Source organism: Passer domesticus, chromosome 7 (genome assembly GCF_036417665.1).
Source record: "Passer domesticus isolate bPasDom1 chromosome 7, bPasDom1.hap1, whole genome shotgun sequence".
Lineage (NCBI taxonomy): Eukaryota > Metazoa > Chordata > Aves > Passeriformes > Passeridae > Passer > Passer domesticus.
This window is the reverse complement of record NC_087480.1, coordinates 8,145,092-8,171,533: the sequence shown is the minus strand read 5'-3', so window position 1 is coordinate 8,171,533 and position 26,442 is coordinate 8,145,092. Positions and strand designations below refer to the sequence as shown.

Sequence of the window (26,442 nt, the reverse complement as noted above, 5' to 3'; positions counted from 1 at the left end):
TCAGGGCCCTTTTCAGATTTTACAGAGTGTATTCTTGCTTCACAGATAGGAAAAATAAATCACTGTGAAACTGGTGTTTTCTCCAGAGCTGTGGCAGAGTAGAAAGAAAAAAGAGTTTTCTTTACCTCTGGTGTCTCTAAACTTCAGACCAGAGTGGTGCCCTTCCTGCCTGGGGAGGGAGTTCCACTTGCCTTTGTCCCACCATCCTCGAGGAGAAAAGACTGCTGTGGAGAAAGAACTATAAATGGGGCATAAACCAGTATTTCTCTTGTGGCAAAACCAGCCCAGTGTTTCCCCTTTCCCCTGATATCCAGGCTGCCTGAGGGAAGGGAGAATGTTGGGGTCCTTGAGGCCCACCCTGAGGATGAGGGAGGATGATAAAGAATTGAGATTTTGTGTTTTGGTGGGTTTGGAGGAAAGAGTATGGCGGGGAGAACAGGCAGATAGATGGCTGACACCTCATAAATTTCTCTGCTGCCTTCTAGTCTTTTCCCCCCTTCTCATGGAGCCTCCCATCCCTTCCTCTGAACCCTTTTTCACCCACCAGCTACAGCCACCATGAGTCTCCACATCATCTCCAGCATTGCTTTGCTTGTCCCATCAGCCAGAGCAGCTTTGAAGTGGTTAGGGTATACCAAAGTGCCTGAGTGATTCAAATGGGGATTTGGTTTGGTTTCGTTCTGCTGAATGTGGCTGAAAACTGAACTAAAAAGCCCCATGCTGGCTTGGTTCCCCAGTCTCAAATACTGACTTGCATATTTTGGTTTCAGTTTTTACATCTAAATTAAAACATAAAATGTATTCCCAGAAACCCACCTCTGACTCCATGGATAGTTCTGTCAGGGAAGGAGTTTGTGTGGTACCTCACAAAGTTCACGAGAATTTCCATGGGATGCTCTAAGGAGGTCTGCAGAACGAAGTGTCTCTGTATGCAGAAATGCAGATGCTGGGTCCTATTAAATGTCCTCTTTCTGGAGTAAGGTTTCCTAATTCAGTAGATGGAAAGTAGCAATGAAATTAATGATGAAGGCCTGCAAACTAAATGCAGGTCCAGAACCAGGAAGTGCCTTCTTCTGTCTGCAGTATGCCAAGGTCAGGTCTGAAATTCATTAGCAAATCATTTGACTTGGTATCTCTGAGGCTGAAGTTCCTTCTTTTTCTGTGCTTGAGGTAGTGTAGATGAAGAATATTTGTGGAGTACTTCAGGAGTAAATCCCAGATTTGTCATCTCTGATGTTTGCCATGCACTTTGGTATTTAATTTTTGGTTTTAATCTTGCTATAGGGTTTGTCTTTAAATGATACCTCAGGGAGAGCACTCCTCTCCGTGTGCTCATTATTTATCATCCTAATTAACTGGAGTTGCAGAGTGCATTGGAAATAAACTAAATGTGGTGTTTATCTGTATGTTCTCATGCAGGATCAAATTTTAGGGAAACAAATTCCAAACACTCAAGAAGGCCTTTGGAGCATAAACAACCAGAACTATCTCCTGCCAGATCTCCTCCAGCAAAGCCAAATTACAGACTCCTCTGTGAACCCGCCACAAGTGCCACTGACTTGCCAGGAACCTCAGAACAAACCTCTGACTAAGGTAAGAGAGAAGTTACAGATTGCCTGGATTGAGCTCCAGCCTTTTTAAATTCCTCTGTCCTGTCTCTTTTTACAATGAGTTTTTTCACTACATCCCTTCTTTCTTTTAAAAGTTTTATCTGGGAGGAAGATAAGAAATCTTGAGCTGCCTAACAGATTTCTTTGTTCCATTTATTTTCCCCCATCTCCTTCTCTGCTCTCTTTCTTTCCTTGCTTTGTTTTTTCTCCCTTTTTGCACAAACTACAGGACTCGCACCTTCTGCTCCTTGCCATAGCAGCATTCTGGTGTGCCTGTGCTTATTGTCCCTGGCTTTCTCCCACCCAGGCATCATATGAGGGAGCACAGGGCAGCCCCAGGGGGCTCTGACACTGCTCTGACCATGGGCCTGTGGGAAGAGGGGTCACTTGAGGCAGGTAGCAGCTCTGTCAGAGCACCCCAGGGTGTGTGCCCCAAGCTGAAGCATCTCTTGTTTCTCATTGCAGAGCCCATGTGCTGAAAGCCCACCTGCCAAGAGCAGCACATCCTCTACAACATCCTTCACATCATTCATAGATCCGAGACTTCTGCCCATCACCCCTCCCACCAGTCCAGTAGGACCTTCCTGTAGTTCTCGTGAGTATGCTTTGCCTTTGCATTAAAATGTTCCTGGGTTTTTCTTTCTCTCTTTTTTTTTTTTTTGGCAGGTGTGGAGCAGGCTTATTGTTTGGAAATGAAAACCGAGTAGTCTTCTGAAACTGGAACTTCACATTACTGTGAATTCTCATTGTACTGCTTCAGCCCTTCTTTCAGATGTGGTTTGCTGTGCTCTGCTGCTGTGTTACCACCATGCTTTCTCAGCAATGCCTGAGGAATTTTCCAGATTTTTTTTTTTTGCTATATAAAGCTCTCTGGGTGTTTTCTCACCCCTCGGGTTTATTTCATTCTGCCACGAACAAGGTGTTTCAGATATGAGGTGTAACCAAACACTCACATTTCCCACAATTATGTGTGTCCTTCATTCCAGCATCTAGTGCCAAAACTGAGTCTGTCAGGAGGGAAAATGCAAGGAAGGGCTCTGTTGTCAATGTCAATCCAACCAATATCCGCCCACAAAGTGACAGCCCAGAAATCCGTAAATACAAGAAGAAATTCAACTCCGAGGTCCTGTGTGCTGCTCTGTGGGGTAAGCTGGGAGTCCTTGGGCAGGTGTGGAGGGAAGGCACAGCAGGAGTGGCTGGCAGTGTCTGCTAGGCAGATTTCACAGTTGTATTGCCATTCTCCTGGCAGAGAGTGCTGGAGTGGATCCCTGAGCTGATACCTGTGTCACTTACATGGCCCTGCCTTGCAGGGACAAGATGACAAACACATGAAATACAGCTGCAAAGGACTTTGTGCAGCAGAATGAGAAAATGTTTTGATCAAGCACCAAGTTGAAACCATGCTGTTGGGAGAGCCAAAAGTTGCAAATGTTTTAGCAGCTTTTGTGGCTCATGAGACTCATCTGAGTTGCACATGGGTACAGCTGATCACTGAGCCCTGACACAGGGGAAATAATCCAAACACCAAGCCTTTTGCTGTCATGTGTTAGGTATTCCAAAGATCCAGAGCAGGTCAGGTCTTTCCAAAAGCTTGTCTCGCTTAGTTCCTGCTGTCACTGCTTATTCTGAATATCACTGAACCCATTGTTTAAGCTTACATGGTTTTTACAGGGTCAGCTTCACATGGTGTGAAACCAAGATACAGCAGTCAGATCGCTCTCAACAGCTGTGGACCTTGTCCCAGTTGTACATTACCAAACTCTTGAGTGGTTTTAACTGTCTTTCTGCTTCAGAAGAACAGATGTATTCTAGGGGACTCACCCAGCCTTTTACTCCTCACTTCTTGAGCATGGAATGGCAAGTGAATGAAGTAGATGGAATCTTATCCAAAGCAAATGTAGATTTCCAGTTTACAGCTTCACAGATTTTGTGTAATGTGGGTTTGTAGGAATCCAAAATTTTAAATTAAGAACAGGGCTCTGTGATAAGGTGTGTAATTAAATGTGCATTGAGGCTGAAGAGCACCAGGTTCTTGTGAGAGCACTGCCAGTGGAGGAGAGTGCTTGTTACAGCAGGATACCTTATGTTGTGTCTTTAGAATCTGCTGATTAGAAACACAGATGTCATTCCAGCCAAACACAATTTCTGACATTCTCTGATGTCAGCAACCCAGTGGTTCTCTTCCTTAGCAGCAGTTGGATTTCAGATGGATTCACTCCTTAATTGGGCATTTGAAGGCATTTTCCAAACCAGAGACTGTTTTCAAACAAACCCTGCACCTCCTTGTAACACAGTGCTTCTTCCCACAAGTTTGGTGCCCCCATTATTTGAATGTTGTATTTGGAAAAAAAATACTTTGGGGGGGATTTTTTTGTTGTTGTTTGGGGGGTTTTTTGTAGTTGATAGGGACCCTTGTAACACTTAGTTGGGCCTCCTGTATCTCTACTGTAAAGGTGCTGGACTGGGACTTTTGCGCTGGTCACAGTTACTTTCCGAGGTCACCTGAGAAATTGAGGTTCACATAATGTTTTCCTTTTTGTTTAAATCAACAATGACTTCAGCACAACTACTCATCCTTCATGTTCCATAAGGTATACAGGTGTTCTGCTGAGTAAAAATTCTAATGGTGAGATCTTTTTTCTTCTGGGAGGTCATCCACAGAGCAACAGAGAAATTATCAGGTTCCATTAAGTGAGATTAAATAAAAATTGGTTCTCAAAACAGTGAGCACTCAGTGACCTCTGAATCATTAGGAGACTTATGCAGTATTTTTTTCATGTATTGACAGGGGTAAATTTATTGGTGGGAACAGAGAATGGATTGTGGCTGCTGGACAGAAGTGGGCAAGGAAGAGTTTATACGCTGATTACGAGGAGACGGTTCCAGCAAATGGATGTTCTGGAAGGACTCAATGTGCTAATTACTATATCAGGTTGGTTCAGTGGCTAAAAGTATCTGACCCACGTTGGGTTTGGAGGCAATTAAAAAGGAGAATTAGGTTATAAACTAGGTTGAGGAATTTCCTCTTTCAGAAAATCACAGGACAGTTATTCTTGTTAATAGAAAAACTCTGCTGAATTTTTAACATTTACACTCCCATTCCAGAGTGGCTTTGGAACAATTCATTGCCTGGTTAATGTGTAAAATGGTTTGTGGGAAGTAAGAGCATTTCATATTCCTAAAATGGGCTGATTCTCTGCAAGCTATAGTTTGTCACTTCTCTGGTTTCCATGATGGGTGAACATCTATCTAAGTGCACTTCTATTAACATGTCATGATATAACCTCCTCCTGTGTTCAGCAAGAGGTATGAGCCATAACATGAGAGTGATCTGTATTGTGAAAGCATCAATAGCATCAAGTGGAGGTTTTCACCCTCTGCCAGGAAACAGTTTTGACTCTGGCCTTATTCCCCATGGCTGAGAGTGGCCTCAAAGGATGCACAATATGTACCAAGGTCAGAGTTGGGGGTGCAACAAGGAGTAGCAGCTCATCTCCAATCCAGACTCATCATGGTGGGCAGTGCCAGCAGCTGTTTGTCCATACTGCCAGGGCCAGTTGTTCCTGGGACATGACACAATCCTTCTCTCCAGAGTAATCTGTGGACCCAGAGTGCTGTTGACCATAGGCTGCTTATGAAGTAATACAACAAAAAGAGTGATTGAGATGAGGGATGACAAAATAATTCTCATGTGTAAAGGCATCCAGAAAAAAAATAGCTACTTGGAATGAAGATTGACAGTTAATTAGAACTGCATCAATAGCTTATTCAAAGTGGCCATTGCAGGACATGCCTGTGCTCCAGAATAAACAGTTAGTGTGATGGTTTCTGATAACACCTGTGTCTGTAGAAACCTGTTCTTTGGCCCGAGGGAGGAATTTTACTCAGGTGTGAAAATCTTGCATGAAGTTTGAGTCACAAGGGAAGTGCACATGTGCCCAGTGCCATAGAATTGCTCCTGTGCCAGTTCCCCCTGTGTGTCCCCATTACTCCTTCGTGCCCTTGCTATGTTTTCTCACCCTGGCTAGGCACAAGGACCCACTGTACTCAAGGTCACAAAACTCTAGCTTTTTGTAAGTGAGGGAGAGTTTGTACTTCAGGAAGTTAAAGTGTTCTGTCTCTTCTTGCAAATCCCAGGGAAGAAGAATAAGTTGAGGGTGTATTACTTGTCGTGGTTGAGAAATAAAATTTTGCGCAACGATCCAGAGGTGGAGAAGCGGCAAGGCTGGGTGTCCGTGGGGGACCTGGAGGGCTGTGTGCACTACAAAGTTGGTAAGGATTTCCTGGTTTTTCCTTAGAGAGATGCTTTTTCATCCTCCTTTTTCATCTTCTGACAGCAGCATTTTTCAGCTTTGTTTCAGGAGATTGTATTGGGTGAATTTCTCATAGTCCTTTCAAGACTCCCTGTTGTACATGGCCTTGCTCCCTGTCGTTTCAGGCAGCATCTCTTCTTGCAGCAGTTACCAGATGATGTTATGGCTGTTTGCTGTAATGGCTGGAAGGAGGGAGTGCCAGCCATGGTCTGTGCTCAGTCAGTGGTTCCGTTTTTTTTGTAGTTACTTAAGGGTTTAATTGAACTGTTGTTTTCCACCTCCTCAGCTTCCCTCTTGGCCCTAGGTAACTGCTAAAAGATTGAACCTAGTTCAAGTCCTGGTGAATCATGTTTGTAGGATGTCCTTAGGTAGATCAGCTCATCCCTTTCTCTCTCATGAATGGCCCAAATATACCTTTGTTTAAACACCCAGGAAATGGTAACGTCTCACTTTTCTTGGGCTCTCAGGCAGCTCATTCTTCAAGGTTAATGTGAGGATTGTGATAATTTCTGTCATTTAACTATGGGGGTGGATATATGGCACAAGTTTTGCTTTGGTGAAGGATGGTGTGAAAGTGGCACTTTCTTGGAAGTCAAATAAAGCCATGATACAGAGGAGTGCAGGAAATGTGAGGTGGCTGCTCCTCATTAATACCTTGTTTGGTGGTTTTGCTTTTTGGCTTTAGAAGTGGCAGGGGTTAAACTCAAGGAAGAATATGAAACAGATGTGTGTTGTTACTTTAACTGTGATTACAGCTAAGCACCCACATATTCCGCTTCAGTTGCTCATGCTTGGGTTTGGTGCTTTTTTGAAAAACAAAATGACAAAATACTTATCCTAAAATTAGGCAAACATTTGGTAGGAGCTTCTGTGTTTACATATTACAAGCCCCTCCTGCGTTTTTGACAGCACAGCTGCTGCTGTTTTTCTCTTGGTGAATCTTCTTGTATCTTGACCTTTGGTTGTACAGCTATTTTTCCAGGTAGAAAAGGAAAAAAAAAATTACTCTTCTGCATTTTGGTGGAGTTTGCTGAGTTTTCTTGTTCTCTGCCTGTGTGAGATAGCATCCTGTTTTCCATTGTGAAAACACAATGCACAAAGAAATCTTAATTTTCAGTGCATGATTCTTCATTTATTCTCAATGGGCCCAGCATGACCTTAATTGTCTTGGAGAAATTGCTCATCTCTTAAATGCTTACTCATCTCAGAAAGATGGGAGTCCTTCACCCACACAGCACCTGGGGATTTAACCCACAGATGAGCAGTGAAATGAAAATTCATCCTGCCAAGTTTGACAGAATTGTTCATCCAACAACCACTAGTCCTCCAACAGTAGCTTATTCATAACCAGTAGTGTTGGAGTGTGTTCATACTTAAAAAATCAAGCAGGTTGGTTTAGCTGTAGGGTCAAGACCTTTTTCTCTAAATAGTGATATTTTTTTTTTTATCACTATTTGAAAAGGATTATATAAATGTTGGTAACAGTCATTTGGCTTTACTGAAAATAAATGAATTCTAGGTTTCCAGTCAAGGTATTGTCACTGGTGATATTAAACATTGATGTCCAGAATGCATTTGTCTCCCATGCTGGATAATGTCTGCCTCTACAATTAATCCATTGAAATTATTTCATGTGATGAGATGGTCTTTGATTTCAGCATCTGTCTGGTACCTAAGGAATCGTTCTGCTTGTATTACAGTAAAATATGAGAGAATCAAATTCCTTGTAATCGCTTTGAAAAACTCAGTGGAGGTTTATGCTTGGGCTCCAAAGCCTTATCACAAATTCATGGCTTTTAAGGTAAGTGAAACATCACTTTGGTTCAGATGTGTCACTGTCTCTCACTGTCTCTCTTCTACACTCTGCTTTTGTTTTTGTTGTTTTGTATAACATTTATTCTAGCTAAAGATAAACTGAGTATTCTTTAAAAGAAAATGTAGTGCATTTGATGTACTTTGGAGATGGCAAACATGAAACTGTCACAGTTGTGAGTGTTAGATGTGAATAACTTGTTTCTTTCTACCCCAGCCAAACTCAGCAGGTGCTGTGCCAAAATGTGCATCTGAATTGACAAAGTTGATGCTGATTTCCCTCAAAAGGGGAGGAAATTAAACACAGTGGTAGTCAGCCTACTTTTTGCCTAGTCCATTTCTAGAATCTTGATTTCTTTTTCATACCACAAATGAATTATCAAACTGTTCTTGAACTCAGTGGATGATGGATACTTAACTCCTTAAATGTAACCTACCATTTTACCAAAATAGCTGTCTAACTTTTGAGTTTTGAGAATTCTTAGGATCCTAAATGTAGTTCTGCAAACCCACAGTTTTATTATGCTACAAACTGCATTTTTCTTTTCCAGTCCTTTGCCTCACTTCATCACAAACCACTATCAGTTGACCTGACTGTTGAAAATGGGCAAAGACTAAAGATCATATATGGCTCAGTAGTGGGATTTCATGCCATTGATGTGGACTCTGGATCTGTGTATGACTTGTACCTTCCAACACACGTAAGAGAATCCAAAAAACTACATTAATGCCTTTGTTCTTTGGGCTATGTATTGATGATGATCAGGTTAAGAGTTGTGCTGTTTTTCAATAGAATGATTAGTGGCAGCTAATACAAACCACTTTTCACATAGTTTTATAACACTGAAGTCCTGTTCAAATGCTTTTATCACATTTATAATATCAGTTTTAGTGGATTAATGTCAGAAAGCCTATTGTATGGACAGTACTATTTTTAATTGATTTATCCTGGAAATTTAGGACTAAAACAGTCAAAGACACAATAATATCTACATGAATTTAGGTGACTTTTACAATCTGCCACTGTGCAGACAGCAGTAACCAACTTCAGACTAAATAAATTTGCTGATCTTCTTGCCATTTAGCTGCCCATGAATCCACTCAGTAAATTCTGAAGAAGTTTTACATCTTCCTTGGGACTTTCTCATTAGATTGTCAGTAAGTTAGCATGAAGGTGTTGATTGTAGGGGTATGTGTACATCCTGCATTGTGTCTGTTTGAGGTGATGGTGATCACTAAATTCCTGCTTCAGCTCAGATAACAGCAAATTGCCCTGCAGAAGTGAATGGCTGGCCTGGGGCTGTCCAATATGAAGTCTATGCTATGGTGTTAATATTTTTGGATTTTTGTTTGTTTGCTTATTTTTTAGCTATCTTTTCAAAGCTGTGAGTCCCAAAAGCCAGAGAATCTTGGGGGTTAGGTTCAGCAAACTGGCAGGTTCCAGACTGGCTCCAGTCTGATGGGAGGCCCCTGGCAGAGAAACTTCTGTGCACACTTGAACCCTCCCTGAAGTCAACAGTGCTCCACAGGGGCTGGGGGTGCCACGGCCTCCTTGCATCCCCAGACCATGGGTCCCAAAGTTATGCATGGGAGGTCTGAAGAAATCTCATCCTAGATCTGCATGTGGCAGGCCTGTGCTGTGAATCCATCTATTTTTAACTTTTCTCCACTCTCAGCCTCTTGTTTTCAACCGAAATGAAAACCCCATTCCCCCTGTGCAAGCCACTTGATCACTCTGCTGCCCCTGCAAGCCACAGCCTCCACGTTCTGTCAGACCTGTGTTCCTCAAGGGCACGGTGTGCAAGTTTGGCTGTTAGATTTATAGACTGCTCTGAACTGAAAAATGACTTCTAGCAGTTCTAACTGTTGAATCACCTGCTAAAGGCTTGTACTGTTTATTTCTGTGTTGGTTTTTTAAGGTACTTAGTATTTGTCTTGTTAGAGGGTTTATTTAATCCGACAGTACCTTTGTTAACTGTGCAGCTATGATGAATGCCCATCAGTTTGTAAATTGAAGTGTGGTACCCACATGCCTTTCTGGAAGTGGGTTGCTGAGCAAGGTGAGCAGTGACTTGTCAAAAGGATCATTAGCATAATTGCCCAAGAGAAGAAAGGCAAAGAAAAAAAGTGAACTTTCTTAGAGGCTTTACTTTTTCAACTGGCTGCAAATACAATTAGGTACCTGATGAGAGAGATTTCCCAGGTGACTGCCCTGAATATGTGGGACACCTGAGACTGACTGAGCTCTTCAGCCACAAGTTAGCACGGACTAAAAATATATTTTCCTTCCAGAGTCTTAGACCTGAAATAAATCCACTCCTACAGCAGCTCTATCTTTTTTGATACTCTATTATTTTAAAAGAGCTAGAACTGGATACTTACCTCAAGGAGCTTTGTGGTGGCAATACCCAGACTGTAACAGGCTGACTTGAGATACTCTTGCTTTCTGGTAGCCTCTTTTCCTGGTTCCCCACCTCTTTCTTCATCTCTTGCCTGCGGCGGTCGCTCATGCGGGTCCCGAGGCGGCGCATTAAAATTGCTCTGCGGCTCTGGATCCCCGTTCTAGTGTTACGGATAGTTGTTGCCGAGGCACGGAGTCAAGTGGGTGGCCTGAGTGTATTCAGTTTGGCAAGTACAGCTTCAGTGCTTCTTTTACTGTTCGTTGTGCCCTTACAGTGTGCATAAATGTCTGTGCTTGAGGGGAAAAAAAAAAAAAAAGACCTGTGTGTGGCTGGCTTGTGAGAATGATGTAAAGCTCCAGTCATATGCTTCCTATAAAAATATTAATTGTGGTGGTTTAATTTACTGTGTAACATCCTGGTTTGAGTAGCGCTTTAAACAAGGAAGTGCTTTGTTACTGTTTTTTTTAAGGCTGTCCTCTTTTTCTTTCAAAAATGCTTTCACAAAACCCCACCTTCATGGTTGTATACTTCACTTTTGGTTTTGTTTTTTTTTTGCTTGGGATATGTTGGCTTCTGGGAGAGATTCGTGTGAGTGAAATGCACTGTTCCTGTGGCATGCAGAGGTGTGCCCAACAGCAGTCAAATGGGCAGCTTTTTGTAGTGAAGGATCTGGGAAGGGAAAGACAGTGAAAAGGTCCAGGGAACTTTTTACAGCAAGATAAATATTATTAAATTTGCAGGTTTTTAACATGTGAGTGGGGAAAGGGAAATATCATGGAAAGTGAAAGCACTGATCTCCTGGAATGTGGAAGTTTGTCCTTTACCTTCTGAAAAAGTTGTGAATTCAAATTTATTTCACCTTTCTCCTATTTATATAATGCAAATATTTTGTGAGGGACTAAGTAAATATTATTGTGTCTCAATGGCTCCATGGCTTCTTGAAACCATTAACACTGGTAAATTTAATGTGAACTATTGAACATTGATTTATTTGCAAACCTGCTGTCATATTCAAAGGGGGGAGAAGGGGAGAAAGTCTGTTTCAGAAGCTTACTAGCAAACTATACAGCCTCTGAGAACAGGCATTTCTTTCACTTTCCATGAGCCATGAGCTAGTTCTTTTTATTGCTCTGCCAAGCTAGTTAGATCGATGTCATCAGTGAAATCGCAGTCTGTGTTCTGATCTAAATGTTAGTAAAATACGATTCTAGATCCAGGGGACGATTCGCCCCCATGCCATCATCATCCTCCCGAACACCAGTGGCATGGAGCTCCTGCTCACCTACGAGGATGAAGGCATCTACATTGATATATATGGGCACTTCACAAAGGAGACTGTTCTGCAGTGGGGAGAAATGCCAGCATCTGTAGGTAGGTATGAAAAATAGCTCTCTATTGAATATAAGGTGCTGCTGCATGAAGCCTGACTTCTTTATGAGGTTTGTATCTATGTGAAAATGGTTGTATGGCACATAAAGCAGCTTCTGAGCAAACCAGATGTGTAAAAGAGTAAACAGATTTATGGGTGTTTGTGTTAACACGGCCAATGATTGCAATAGGGGCTTCTCATTTGGACACAGTCTGTATTCTTGTCACACTGTTTATTGCATCACACACTGACTATACAGACAGACTTCACTGAGAATGCAGCTTACCACCAGTTTCCACAGGGAGAATTATGTGTATTACAGAGGGGAAGAAGTGTTTTGGTTGTTCATAGCTGACAGGGTTTTATGTAGAAATTCACAGCTACTGAGGGGTCAGTTACTGAAGAGATCTGTAACTGCTGTCAAATGGCCCCTTCATTTTAGCACTTTAAATTCACAGGGCTGCCAGCCCAGGGTATTTGTGATAGATTCTTAATCTCCCATGCTTGTAGTTGTCTGTGTAGGAGGAGATTCTGGTTGTACTGCAGCCAGGACAGCTGTTTGTTTCACCTTTCCCATAGGGCTTCAGGCTAACAGTATGGGGAAATGAAGAACAACACAGGCAGATTTTTGGGTTTATTACTTGTTAATTTCTGTCTCACTCCTGTTCTTTATTTTAAAACAAACATACCAACAAAACAAGCCCAAGACAATTAGACTGCACAGAAGCCTGTTATTAACTTGGAGGAAACTGCATACCACTGTGAAAAATCAAGGATGTTCACCTTTTTCCTTTCACTTCTACCTGAGTCGTTTTAGGGAAAGCCCATCTTTGGGATGTGGTACAAACCAAGTCTAACTTCTGATTGAAATGACACTTCCACTAAAATTAACCTGACCTATAAACACACAACTCAAACTTCAGATAAGGCCTCTGTTAACTGTTATTTTAATAATTTTACCCCTAATTCCTATTAATTTTCTTAATCCTTTGATATCCTTGGCTTCAGAAAAAAACATTATAAGTGTGAATAACTGTTATTTGAATGGCCCCGCTTAGGGGCAGCTTGATAGTTTCTTAAAAGATCCAGTTTTCCTGGGATTTCTGTACCCATTTCAAACCTCATGAAGTCTGTATGAGCATATCTCAGTTTTCACTCTCTGTTGCAGAGACAGAAGGGTCTTGTGTTACCCTGTTGCTCTCTAGTAATCCTTTGCTGATTTCTTGATTTCTTTGAACAAGTATTTTGAAATAAAAGTTTGTAGTTGGTGAGAGTATTTTGATACAAAAAATTAAAAAGTTTGTATGATAATCGATGGATTTAGGGCAGAGAATCTAAATATATCTTACTCATAGTCTTAAATTGGGACCTCTGTGACCAATCTGTTAATAAGAAATCGGGGAGAGGAAGCTCAAATCCCATGGGAAATTAAAAAACTGTGGAAGTATTCTATGTTTAATCTGAAAGATGTACACATATGTAGGGCTAAATATAAATATAGCTGTAATATTTTCTATAAAACAGGTTTCAAAAAGGCATTAAGAAACATCAGGTTAATAAAATGGGGGAGCACTCGTGCCCTTTTGTGTGAGTAATGAATTATTTACAGTATGTAGCCATAAAGGGTTGACACAAATCTGGGTATTCCCAGAGGAACTAGTAAAAGTCTTTATTTCCTTTTCCCTGTACATTTTAGAAGCAAGAAGACCATTCTGTAGGGAAACAGTGTTACCAAAAGGTGCTTAAATTACTGCCTCAATGCTCTACAACATACCAGCTGGAAGCAAAGGATATTTTTATCTAAAGCTGCAGTGGAAAGTGGACTCAAAGTAACTATTCCCGAGGTGCTCGTGGTATAGGAGTTATTGTTCCAAAATAAGGCAACTTTGAGTATCTGCTCTCAGTTCATCTCACACGAAACACCTCTAAGAGCTCCCACATTGGAGGGTTATCATGACTCAGTACTGACCTTTGCATTGATAGCCTGCTATCCTTCAAACTAATCTCCATGTATAGATAAATCCTTATTACTGGACAACTGTGCAAATGGTGTAATGAGGCCATTTTGTTTGCATGCTGTTTCACAGAAGAAATATGGAAAAGAATTGTTTGATTCTGCTGCAAAGCTGAGATTTTATGCTACTTGTACTTAAAGCTGCCATTGTCAGTTGCCAGGTTCTGGGTATATTGGCCAGACAGCAGAGCATCAGGGCTGATCTTGGTGTATCTGGTTTATTTTGTTCCCGTTTTGAATACTGCCTGGAGGTCAGATCTCTTCAGAACACAGCAGAAGTGGCCCAGTAGATGACCTAGGGGTAGCAGCAGAGACTAATGAAGTGGTTACTGGGAGCTGCAAGGAAGCTATCAAATTGAAATCTGCCAAAGGCACAGATACTGACACAGCAGAGTGGCAGCTGGAGTGTAAATTTCATGTAGTGGAAAAGATCAGGAGACTTATTAGTTCTTTGTTGCTAGACCTACATGACCTATACTGAACAGTGCAGCCACAGAACAGTTTCGTGCTGTTTATATACTGCACCTGCTTTGCTTCCCACCCCCAGAACCACAGGCTGCCTCTGTCTCTATTGTGTTCAAAAGTGAATTTTGAAAAGGTTAATGCGATGTCAGTTGCTACAAAAAATAGCAGAAGTTTGAGTCTTGTATCATTTTGATGTTCTTCACTTTATGTGTGGTCTGGGATTACTTTTCAGATACTGTGGATTGCATGGGTGCTGCCCTGGGCTCATCCTGCTACTGCTGCACTGTTCACAAATGTTAATGACACTTTCTCCACAGACTACAGCAATGGTGCCCTGTTGTACAACAAGAAAACATTGTAAAATGTATTCATTTCATGGGTTTGAGTTTTAGAAACAATAGTCCTCTTTTGCCACTCACCCATGGTTACTCACTGCTGCTTTGCTTTTGAAACAGTTTGATTTCTTCCTCTTTCCTCATGACTGGAATACTGGGAGAGGATTATCTTGCTCTCAGCACTAGTAGCAGGGAAGCTTTCAGTGTGCACAAAGAAAAACTGAAAGTCTTCTGAACAGATTTAGGGGAAATTTACAGACTCTGTGGAAACCAAAATCACAACACTGTAACCAAACCATATGTGTTTCCAAGGAGGTAGGATTTTCATGCATTTGTTCTAACAACAATCATAAAGCAAGGATTCCAAGTTAATACTAAATCAGCCCTGCTAGAAGTATATTCAGTCACGTGAGCATATTGCCTTTATTTTCTGCTGTCCTTCTCAAGCAGGATTGCAGGCTGACGTTTCCAGTATCAGTCTGTACTGAAAGTTCAATTTTTAGACAAAAACCTGAATCAAAACAGAAGGTTTTAAGACCTTGCTCACACTAGTAATGTAGGGCAGTTATACACTGTACAATGAGGCTAAAACCCAGTCCAGTGCACACATTCCCTCTACATCATTTTAGAGCAACAGAATTCTCAGACTAGGGAAATAACAGTTGATAGTTGAGCAAGAAGAACAACTCCTGAGCATTGACTACCAATAGGGCATAACTAATGTGATTTTACCTTGGAAGCCCATACAAGTACCAGTCAGAGGGTTTTCACTGAAACTGTGCCTAATTTGAAATCTGTGGTCTTAACTCCTTCATCACTATTCCAGTTTCTTATTACCAAATTTAAGGGGAGCATTGTAGTAAGCTTCCACAGTGCTAGAATATCTTCTTTTGGTTTTGGAAATATTACATATAATCAGGGGTTATATATTATATTACATATAATCAGGAAGACACCAAATTAATCATGCCATGGTCTCAGATTCTGAAGTATTTAGGTTTCAGACTAATCTGAAGTCCATAGTAAATATAAACCCAGCTTAATAGGAACAGAGCACAGTGGGTACAGAGAAGACAGTCAAGATTTTTCTAGAATATGAACAGTTAAAGGATGAGAGGCAAAGATGGGCACAAGTTGAACCAAGATATTAGGAAGAAATGTTCAGCCTTGAAAGTAGTGATGCATTGCAGCAGGGTCTTGGAAAGGTTGTGAAATATCCATCAAACCATATCTGTACAAGGTCCTGAATAACCTTCTCTATTTTGGCCCCACTTTGGGGCCAGTGGTTAAACAAGATGCCCTTCAGAGTTTTCCTCCAAGCTTTTGTGAGTCTAAGATACACAGTAGTAGTTAAGATTTATGTGTAGAGTTCAAAATAAGTCTGAGAGAACAAACTGAAATTTAGTTACTATTCCTCAGGCTTTTTGTGTAAACTTAAAATACTAATTCAGAATATATTGTTATCAAAGAAAAATGCTTCATATCCATAATTAACATGAATGAGGCAAGAATCAGTTTTTCAGCTGTTAAATAGTAACTTTTTTTCTTCTTTTTCTTTTTTTTCTAGCTTACCTTCAGTCCAATCAGGTCATGGGCTGGGGAGAAAAAGCAATTGAACTACGCTCTGTGGAAACAGGAAATCTGGAAGGAGTATTTATGCACAAGAAAGCACAGAAGCTAAAATTTCTATGTGAAAGAAATGACAAGGTACAGAGATGACTACAGAGTCAGAGTGTGGTGACTTAGCAGAAATGAGTAATACTATAACAGACCAGTTGATTTTGGTAACTTTGTCACTGGTTATTTCCTACCCTGGTAGAACTTCCCTCTTCAAAGTCAGTGTAGTCACTGGTCCCACAAAGCACCCATTATGGGTATTCCTTAGGGATGCTGCACACATTCCCAGCAGCAGCTGGTAGACCTCTCTATTCCCCCCAGCCCTCACTGCTATCAGAGATAACAAATACAGGCATTGTGAACTGCACAGCACCACAGCAGAGCTCATTCCAGACAGGATACAGTAGGGACAATGCTGTGGGCCAAAGTGAAATCACTAGTGGGAAGGGTTAGTGAGTGAGCCCCAAAAATTCCCAGCTACAGGATTGCCTGTCCTGGGCTACTGAAATTACAGGCAGTTCAGAGCAGTCATCATGGGGGGAAAAAAACCCCAACACTCTTAATTGTAGACACTGGGGTATGGATAATCAGGTGTGATTTCTTGCATATAGAAATTTTGGTAAATGTCCTTTGAAATCTGTTTAGTCCCACTGTCAAGTTTAGAAAATTGAAACCCTAAAACCTTAGATTAATTATTTTTAAATGTTCTCCTATGTCTTTTCAAATAGGGAAAGAAATACATAAAAAATGCAGTTGTACCACATGTACAGTTTCACTTTAAAAAGTTTCTCATGGGATTAAAATTCAATTGTGATATATGTATATCCTTGTATTTGGGACTGTGGCATTCTATCACCTTTCTTATATGAGTAAAAATATTTTCATAAATATAAACTGACAGTAGCATCTTTTTTTTTTTCCCCTTTCAAGGTGTTCTTTGCATCTGTACAGTCAGGAGGCAGCAGTCAAATATACTTTATGACTCTTGGTCAAAATGTACTATTCAACTGGTAAAGCACATCAAAATGAAGAAAATGAAAAATTCCCTGTAGGTAGCAGTGTAAAATTCTCAGAGGTAATACAAACAAATTTGCACTTCTTACCTACAAAAATGTTGTCATTATTGACTTATTAAAATTCATATTCTTTCAGTCTGGAAAGAATTCCATTTTCCTGTTGAAGTATTGCAAACATGTTTAGTTTGTCTTTCAAAGTATGTTGCAAACAAAGATTGTATTAGGAGACTTTAGTGAAGAATGTAGCCAATATAAGAAGCTCCTTTACTCTGAAAAATGGACAGTTTCACTTTCACAGGTGATGTAATGTTGGTATCTTGAACTGAAGTTACTTTTTATGGACAGTGACAGCTGTAGGTAGATACAAAATCACAGTTGGAATCTATTTTGAATTGGGGTTGGGCTCCTTTTGGAGTTTAAGGAAGCTGTTACTGTGTCACCAAGGTGAACTTGAATGACTTGTCCAAGCCTTACAACAGGGAAGGAGTAAGAGTTTGTGGTGGGTCCCAGCAGACCAGAAGGTTTGAGGGATCCTCCTTGGACCTTGAGGGGTCATCCCCTGTGCTGGGTGGATAGGTGTGTTTCAGTACAGAGTTGTAAAAATAATTAATTCTGAACATGTGCCCCAGCTGGGAGATTTTTACAAATGCAGAGGGGGACAGACTTCTGTTTCTCTCAGGGCTGGATGCCTGAGCCCATAGACACAGTTACTGTAGGAGGTATGTGTAAAACAGTTTAAATAGTCTGTCAAAATCATAGATGCATAAAGCATTATGAAACAGAACCTGTAACTTTCATTCACAGCTGGGACCCACTCTCATATGAATTGATTTAAAGGCACTACCCATGTATATAAAGAAGGGCACAAGAGCAGGCACTTTCTTCCTTCTTGCTCTTTCACATCAAGTCTTTGTGTATTTTTATGTAAATATAACCTTTCCACAATCGATATTAAAATTAACAAATGTATTCTTAATGTAGTTATGAAAATACCCAAAGAGTTAATCTATTATAAATAGAAAAGATAAATAATTCCAGGTGCTTTCTATGCTAATTACATCTAAATAAAGCTGCATCTTCTAGTGTTATTGGTGCCAGTGTTTCTGCATAAACTCTGTTCTCAGGGGCTTATAAGTTGGCCATAAAAATATAGAGATATAATATATACATACATATATATATATATACTATATATATCATATACTATGATTCAGTTGTAGGGTTTAATGTAATCCTCATGTAGCTGATTTTTGGATGTGCTTTGAAAATGTAGAGCTTCAAATATAATACAACAGAGCTCATTCCAGACATGATACAGTAGGGATAATGCTGTGGGCAAAAGTGAAATCACTAGTTCCAGTGCTTGAAGATAGGGTTTTTTACTTGAAATATTTGATACTGAAAGGTGCAGGAAAAGTGTGTTGGAATATGTGTTCATCTACCTCAAGGATGATGATTCTGTGTTGGCTGAGGCAGAGTAGAGCTGTTGGAAGTGGCAGCTGTGCTGTCCAGTACGTCAGCCTGGTGCTGGCAGTGATGCTGTGACTGACAGGTGCTCAGAACTGCTGTCCCTGTGTGTGTCACCAGGGAATCAATCTGGGGGCTAACCACCCTTCCCCTTGCTCCCTGTGCTGGCACCTCACTGCTGCAGGCGGGTCAGAGGTGCCTGCACTGTTGCTGTTATGTTTTTGGCTCTGTGGAGGACTGCACTTTCCAAAGTTACTAACCTAGCACTTTTCACAGGCAATAGCTTATCTCAAAATGTATAGTGCTTTTTAATGAAGAATTTTCCTTTTAAATGTTTAACTAACAGAAAAACAAGCCTAAAGCCATACTAAAAAAATACAGTAAACTACTCAAAGTGGTTCTAAATGTATGTGAGTGATTAGCTTGTGTGCACAATTGAAACCTGAATGGAAACTGCTTGAGCAGAGCTGTGTGACAACAGGACCTCTGTCTGGTTGTAGTAATGTTCCTCCTGTTGCCAGGGCTGGGGCAAATGAGTAAAGCCTGGCTTGGCTCCCTGTGCTGCTGAACACTTGGGCTCATTGAATTGGACTCACAGAACAAACAGAAAAAAAAAAAGCCACAACAAAACCAAACAAGTCCAAATCTATAACAGAACCAGAGATCAAAGTTACAATTACTGGCAAAAAGTAAGTTGCAGACAATCAATTTTTAAGCAACTTACTTGCTTTTGATTTAAAAGTCTAAGAGACTGTGAAGGAAGAGCAGCTTTCATTTTGCACACAGTAGCTGTGCAAAACTGACAAAGCTGCTCATGCTGTAAGTAATCAGAGATCCAGAGATCCATTACTGCCCTGCAATATTTTGAAAGTGTGCTTATCTCAGCAGCATCTGTATTACAGAGGATCCATGGGATTTTTCCCTGCTCTGGTGCCAACAGGTAGGAGGCTGATATTTTCCTGATGCTAGGGACTTTTTAAAAAGAATTTAGTGGGACTTTATAAAAACTCATATGAACAGATTAAAGAAGCAAATGTGATCAAACTTAAGTTTACTGTAGCAGAAAATTACAACAATGACAATACATTGACACACTGTGAAGAAGTTTAACTCCATGCTAAAAGGGAAAATACCCAAATAACCCCAAGTTCAAGAGAGGGAATATGCACTATTACATTGGGATTGTAATTCATTCTGTTTCCCTCTATTAGCTTTCTTCTTTCTAGCTGCAATTCAAGGCAGTGAGTTGGATTTTCATCTTCTATTCACTATAAAAAAAACATTAAAAACTTTCCATGTGTAATTATGGAAAGCATGAGGCACTTAGAGGTGAATGCTTTTGAAGGATTTAGAAGTGAGATTGCAAATAGCAACAGCAGCTGGATGCAACAAGGAGAAACCTGTGGCATTGTCCCTCTATCAAGAGATAGTCAGAATGGTTGGAGATGAGAAAGAGCCCAGAGATGTTGAGAAGAGTAACAAGAAAGGGGAAGTGACTGAAGAGGAGGGAAAAGCTGAAGAAAAGAAACATGAGTAGCCAAAGGTAAGGGAGTGGATGTCTGGCACAGCATATTGCTGTAGGAGGAATACAAAAGGTTAAAAAATGTTAAGGAAAAGAAAGCAGCCAAAGAAATGGAAAGGTATCTGAAGTGACTGGGGGGCACTGAATGAGGGAGTATTTTGAATAACTGTTCAGCTCAAAGCAAAAGTACAAAGGCCAGAAGACAAAAATCCAATAACCAAGGTTATCCAGACATAATTTTAACTATGCAAAATGTAGATCAAATTTGTAATTTCATTTTGTGAGGTGTTTCACTAGCTGTACTGTTTCACTAACTTTTAAAACCAAGGACTAAATTGCTTAATGTGTTTTTCTAGTGATGTCACTTTGACATGAAAGAATGCTACAGGGGCAGAATGTCAAGGATCCATGTCATTAACCCTTTGGTACATGCAGTCTCCAAGTGACAGGTGGTGCTCATAATGTTATATTTGCCACACGAGATTGTGCTAATGCTGCAGCAATGTAGAGCTGTGTGTATGTGCCTGCTTTCATTTTAGGCATGGTGAACTCTCTTTTTCAGCCTGAAGCTTGGCACATGACTTCAAAACCTGGGAACCATGCAAGTTATGTACTGTACACTGTATATTGTTCTCTAATGTGGAAATTGTACAATTGAAACAGTAATAAAAATACTCTGAAAAATCAAAACTAGTATCACGCTTGTAATGATTCTGTTATTGACATTGGCTGTTGTAAAAATTGTAGAAACCTTTGTTATTGTTTTCCAAATCCAGTCACTGTCCTTAGGGAAACCTCCATATCTGCCTGTAGGGACAAAATAAATATATATCCTTGTATGGATGAAGATGTCCAAGTGACAGTGTGAGAGTTCAGACTGGACAGTGTTCCTGAGGGTGACAGCCAGTGCTGTGCTGCTAATGAGCTTCACTGGATTTCTGTGTGTCTGCCTTTCTCTTTACACAAACACCCCGTGGGATGAGGGCAGTGGCACTACAGCAAAGGGACAGCTTGCAGTCACTGATGCTACTAGAACTGGCCTTTGTGCACATTAGCTCAAGTGCCAGGTTAGCCCAAGTCACTTTTTCTCAGGTAAGCTCACACAGTCTTTATTGCCACTGGCATTGTTTCTCCAAAGACCATCATAAAAGCTGGGTTACAAGTTCAGTTCCATGGTTAAACAGCTGTATTTAAGTTAAATGAAGCATAAGCAAGCCTGCAGTTTATGGAAAAGACTTCTATAGATTTTAAAACCTGTGCAAGTCAAAGTTCCACACACCAAAAGTGTAAGAAATTTTTCTGCAGATAACCCACCACTTTCTTAAACTGCCTTTCAAAGTGCAGAGAGCTGATTAAAGAGCAAGGCTGTGTCAGCTGGGTAATCACCCAAAATGTTATTTTAGCATTACTTAACCACTTCTGTTATTTTCTAAGAAGATTTAACAAAAGCACCTAGGAAATAATGGTGAAATGCATCAGAAAAATTTTTCTATTTTTGTCTTCAAAACACTTTGTGGTGAACACTTTTGCAGTAAGCTTTATGATCTTGCACACCAGCTGTTTTTTTTTTAATCTAGAGCATTACCTTTTGTTTTGTGCCTTTCATTACTCCAATGTATTTTAAATGTAATATTTAACAGAATGTAATAACATCCTCCTATTCAGCATAGCTCATTCCTCACTGTCACTGCTGTAAAGGCTAACTACTGTTTTCTTAAGTTGTATGTAAAACCCAAGATATTTGACTGCTGATTGTCTCTGAGAATTTGAGACTGTTGATTGACCAGGGGTGAACACAAGTATTGTTTAGCACACTTGGTTGTAGGCATATAAAAATCATAGTCTTCAATGAGCTGCTTACCCACCCTGATGAAGCAGGCTCAGGATAACACCCAGCCCTCAGCTCTTGTGATGTGGTACAGCCATCTGCTGATGGCTCCTCTGCAGTCATTACTGACTCATTCTCTGAGTATTTCTCAACTTCCAGTTTCTAATACAGTCATACAGTCCCACTGTTCAAGTATGGTAGGGAAATCACACCTAGCTGAACTCACAGACATAACGAGTCTTTAAAACTTGTTGTTCACACACTGACAGCAAGAGATTTACCCTTGTTCCAGTTTGAAATTGGTATGTTAGCTGGACCTCTGCTGGTGAGAAAGAAGGCAGCAGGAGCAAGTTCCAAAGAGAAGGAGCAATCTTGTATCTGAACCTGCAATATAGATTTATCCAGTATAAAGTATTAACTCTGCTATCAGTCCACATCAGTCCATTACCACTCCACAAAAGCTTCAGCTTCAATGAGTGAAACCCCAGTGACCCACAATAAAAATGGCAACAAATGCACATGTAACAATAACCTGTGTATGAATAAGTTTCTTCTGCAAATCACATCATGAGCACAGACAAAAGTGGAGATAAGCTGGGAGTGGTCCACAGATTTCCTCATTATACCCACAGGTTATGTAATAACTAAAAAAAATGTACACTGTAGTTATCTGTTGTATGTGATGTGAAGTCACATCCTGTGCAAGATAATTTTGGGTCATGTTCATGTTTTTAAACTGTAAATGCCATTTTATCAGTTCACACAAGAAGTCATGTGTTTACTGGGGAAGAAAAGTTCTGTGGAAGTTTTACCTAATACTTAGCTTCAACATAACACAAATGACTGATTTGTTTTAAATTTTCTCACTAAGGAATGCACTGTGATTATCATAAAATCCATAATGTCATATCATTCCTAGAGAATTCTAAAGGCCAGCAAAAGCTTGTGATTTATACCCTTTTTGTCTTTCTTTTTTTTTTTTGTCTATTTTAAATGGTTCAGGCAACAGGTTTTCCAATTTCCCCATGGCAAATGCTCCACAGTAACAAAGGCAGTAGACCAAGGATACAGCTGTGCTCAAGCTGGAAGAACTGCTCTGGCCCAGCACGTGAGCCAGCTCTGCCTAAGCTGCTGCCACATTCTGGGTTTCCAAAGACTATCTGGACCAGTGACACTAAAAAGACTGGAAGTTACTGCTCTTCCTAGCCTTTTTTTTTTTACCCCTCTCTCCTCACTGTGTCCTGCTGGAAGGGCTGGGGTGGGCAGGGATCTCTGGAGAACATCAAGTCCTAAAGCAGGGTCACACAGAGCAGGTTGCACAGGATCTCATCCAGACAGCTTTTGAGCATCTCCAGAGAAGGAGACTCCACAACCTCTCTGGGCAGCCTGTTCCAGTTCTCTTCTGCCCTCTAAGAAAATTTTCCTTCTATTCAGATGGAACTCCTTGTGTATTAGTTTGTGCCTGTTGCCCCTTGTCCTGTCACTGGGCACCACTTGTTCCCATTCTCTTGATACCTGTTTTTCAGATATTTGTGGGCATTGATAAAATCCCCTCTCAGTCTTGTAATTCTCTGGTTTCAACATGCTGAACTCCCTCCACCTTTCCTCATAAGAGGTGTTTTGTTTCCTCCACTAGAAAAAAAATACAGCCACTGATAAAATATCAAAGTTTTTGATCTCCATAAGCTTTTACAGGACTACTCATGAGATCAGTGAAAGTGTCCCAAAGGCAGGGGATTTGGAACCAGATGGTCTTTAAGGTCCCTTCCAACCCAAACCATTCTTTGCTTCTATGGTGTGATAAAGAAGTTGATAGTTGCAGTGGGACAAGAATCAATAATAATATAAATCTCACACACTTAGGGACCACTAGTAAGAATTCTTCTGAAAATGGGAGCAAGAAACAAGACTCATTAGGCTGTTTCAAGGGCAAAATGATTACAATTACCCCCACACTGCAACTACGTAAAGGACAAATACAATATCAAAAGCAGGCACGAGCCTCTCCCAGCTGGGAGCGCATTGAGGGTAAGGAAGAAGCAATGACGAGTGCTGTGGAAGCAGGAACAGGTGCGGCAGAGCTCTCTGAGGGAGGCAGGGACCCGCTCGGCGATCAGGGCTCTGTCCCACCCACGGGGCGCTGGGGGTCACCTGCGCCCCGAGCTGCCGGGCACGGCCACAGAGCACGGCCACAGGGCACGGCCACAGGGCACGGCCGCAGGGCACGGCCGCAGGGCAGCGCTGAGGGCGGCCCGCGAGCCAGCACGGGAGCGGCCGCGGCCCCCGGCCTAGCGCAGGAACACCTGGGGCCACCTGGGGCCGCCCGCCGCCGCTCCCCGGCCGCCTCTCCCACCGCTTCCCCGGGCCTTATCCCTGCTCCCTCAGCTGCCACCCGGCCGCCTCTCGACCGCTTCCCCGGGCCTTATCCCTGCTCCCTCAGCCGCTCCCCGCTCCCGGTCGCTGTCGCCATGTGCCCACCCCCGCCCGGGCCGTTGGCGGTTTGAACGGCGCGCGCACGCCCGCCCCGCCCCGCGCGCGCGCCGCGGGGGCGGCGCCCTCTGCTCAGCCATGACAGCGGGAAGCCGCGGCCGGCCCCGGCAGCGCCCCGCGCCGCGGCTCTCGCCCGGGAGGGGCGGCCAGGGCGCTGTCATGCAGGACCCTGCCCCGGAACGCGCCGAGGAGAGCCGGGCGGCGGCCTCGGCGGAGGGCGGCGCGCCCCTCTGCCTGCAGAGGGTGTTTGAGGAGGTGCAGGGCTCCTCGCAGCTGAGCGCGGCGCCCGCGGAGCCGCCGGCCGTGACGGTGGTGGCGGTGGAGCGGTACCTGGCGCAGGCGCCGCCCGCCGCGCCCCGCCAGTACTGGTACGACGTGACGCTGGCGGACGGCGCGCGCTGGCACCGCTGCCACCTCGCGCCGCGCCTCAACGGGCTGGTGCAGCGCGCGCGCCTGCGGGCGGGCACGCGCCTCCGCCTCACGCGCTGCTCGTTCCGCTACGACGAGAGGCGCCTGAACCGCGGCTTCTTCTGCCTGGAGGGGCTGGAGCGGGCGGCGGGCGCCGGCACCGCCACCGCCGGCACCCCGCCCGACCGGCACCGCCCGCTCCAGCCCCTCCGCGGGGACAATAGGCACTACCTGCCGCTCTGGAACAACGAGGATCCCTATGGAGACGTGTGGGTACCGGACAGGCCGCCGGTGCAGGTGGATGTGGACGGTAAGCCCGGAGGAGGCGGCTGTAGGGTGCGGCAGGGACGCCCTGAGGGAGGAGGCGGTGCCGTCTTTGTTGGGCGGCGGAGCTGGGGAAGGGTCGGGAGCACAAGTCCCGTGAGGGGTGGCTGAGGGAGCTCAGGGAGCCTTTCCGCTCTCTGCAGTCCCCTGACAGCAGGGTGTAGCCAGCTGGGGCTCGGGCTCTTTTCCCTGCAATGCAAGGGTACATAGTCTTTTTTTGCTTGCACATTGGGAAGAGTTCCTCGACAGAACGGGTGGTTAGACATTTGAATGGGCTGCCCGGGGAGGTGATGGAGTTACCGTCCCTGGAGATGTTGAAGGCGAGACTGAAGGCAACACTTGTTGCCATGGCCTGGCTGGCAGGGTGGTGTTTGGTCATAGGTTGAACTCGATGATTTTAGAGGTGTTTTCCAACCTGATGGATTCTGTGATTGCTTGTGCAGCCGGGCTGAGCTTCCTGGTATCCTCCAGTTGTGTTTGGCCCCACTGGGAATGTGCCACCTGTGCCACACACAGTTCACCCGCTGCTGTGGGAAAAACCTCTTCCCTGGGAGATGGTGAGGCCCTGGCACAGGTATCCCAGAGTTGTCAACTTGTGGATACTTCACCCCTGGAAGAGTTTAAGACCAGCTTGGATGGGGCTCTGAGCAGCCTGGTCTGGTGCAGCGTGTCCCTCCCATGGCAGAGCACTGGAAGGAGATGACCCCTTTGAACCCAGCCCCTTCTTTGATTCTCTGTTGCTTTGAGAGAGTTTTTTAAACTGAATTTTTGACTGAAAATGTGTAGCTGTGGTGCTTGTGCCCAGTCTTGGGAGCTGTCAAAAACACCGGGTGCAGTAATAGTCTTGTGTCTGGTCTGTGGGGCAGGATGCTCACACTTAGGAACTGCCAGCCAAAACGTGGTCAGTGTTGGGGGGCTCAGGCTTGGTGAGGAGAGAGGTGTAACAGGACTTCTGTATGAGTGTGATACCCTTGTAGGCTGACACCTCTGGTTTTTGTAATAGCTCTTCTGCTCATCTAACAACACTTCTGTGTAATTTAAAATGTGTCATCACTCTCAATTAAAAAAAAAAAAAGCAAAACTATGCTGTGTGCATAGTTCTTAACAGAATTTTACTGGTGACTGATATCAGCAGATGAGCCTTTTTAAATGTTAGAAACATTAATAAAATACATGTAACATCCTGCCACTTTACTCCTGAAAACTTAGACGTTCAATCATGAATGCTCTTTGTTGGTCTTTTCTTTTCCCCTCCCCTTAACCTTAGTCTCCAAACTGACTAATCTTGGTCACCTGGAAATGACATGGAGAAGCAGAGTGCATTTCCATCCACTTCTTGTGAGAATCCTGCACAAATCTAGACTAAGGTACTATGGAAAACCAGAGAAAAAAATGGATATGCCTTATCAGGTAAAGAGGGATAAATGCATAGGTTAACACTGAAATTGCT

The 26,442-nt window shown here is 42.8% G+C and overlaps 2 protein-coding genes and 1 long non-coding RNA gene across 23 annotated transcripts in view; 2 read left to right on the top strand and 1 right to left on the bottom strand.

The window, feature by feature from the left end:
• NRK (Nik related kinase) overlaps nucleotides 1-20,638 on the top strand; it is an 87,409-nt gene extending 66,771 nt beyond the window's left edge. For all 11 annotated transcript variants that reach the window (XM_064426705.1, XM_064426709.1, XM_064426708.1 and 8 more), the window contains 10 exons: nucleotides 1,420-1,593; nucleotides 2,076-2,205; nucleotides 2,597-2,755; nucleotides 4,399-4,542; nucleotides 5,748-5,882; nucleotides 7,624-7,724; nucleotides 8,287-8,436; nucleotides 11,349-11,508; nucleotides 15,888-16,027; nucleotides 16,868-20,638. In XM_064426705.1, the coding sequence (XP_064282775.1) occupies nucleotides 1,420-1,593; nucleotides 2,076-2,205; nucleotides 2,597-2,755; nucleotides 4,399-4,542; nucleotides 5,748-5,882; nucleotides 7,624-7,724; nucleotides 8,287-8,436; nucleotides 11,349-11,508; nucleotides 15,888-16,027; nucleotides 16,868-16,951 (1,377 nt within the window). In that variant the 3' untranslated portion in view covers nucleotides 16,952-20,638. The remainder of the gene's footprint in view (nucleotides 1-1,419; nucleotides 1,594-2,075; nucleotides 2,206-2,596; nucleotides 2,756-4,398; nucleotides 4,543-5,747; nucleotides 5,883-7,623; nucleotides 7,725-8,286; nucleotides 8,437-11,348; nucleotides 11,509-15,887; nucleotides 16,028-16,867) is intronic.
• On the bottom strand, nucleotides 472-24,641 carry LOC135304386 (uncharacterized). Of its 7 annotated transcripts, none has more exons than XR_010365802.1 (5): nucleotides 22,052-24,190; nucleotides 15,893-20,749; nucleotides 14,405-14,581; nucleotides 10,118-10,429; nucleotides 472-986 (listed from the first exon to the last, which is right to left on the bottom strand). It is a non-coding gene; the product is annotated as an uncharacterized LOC135304386 (long non-coding RNA). The 7 variants fall into 7 exon arrangements; XR_010365801.1 differs by lacking the exons at nucleotides 472-986; nucleotides 10,118-10,429 and adding exons at nucleotides 11,799-14,319; nucleotides 24,591-24,641 and having other exon boundaries at nucleotides 22,052-23,402; XR_010365798.1 differs by lacking the exons at nucleotides 472-986; nucleotides 10,118-10,429 and adding an exon at nucleotides 11,799-14,319 and having other exon boundaries at nucleotides 15,893-15,944; nucleotides 17,041-20,749; nucleotides 22,052-24,187.
• The window catches only part of RADX (RPA1 related single stranded DNA binding protein, X-linked), a 21,078-nt gene continuing 18,959 nt past the window's right edge, over nucleotides 24,324-26,442 (top strand). For all 5 annotated transcript variants that reach the window (XM_064426717.1, XM_064426718.1, XM_064426716.1 and 2 more), the window contains exons 1-2: nucleotides 24,324-24,978; nucleotides 26,260-26,402. In XM_064426717.1, the coding sequence (XP_064282787.1) occupies nucleotides 24,339-24,978; nucleotides 26,260-26,402 (783 nt within the window). In that variant the 5' untranslated portion in view covers nucleotides 24,324-24,338. The remainder of the gene's footprint in view (nucleotides 24,979-26,259; nucleotides 26,403-26,442) is intronic.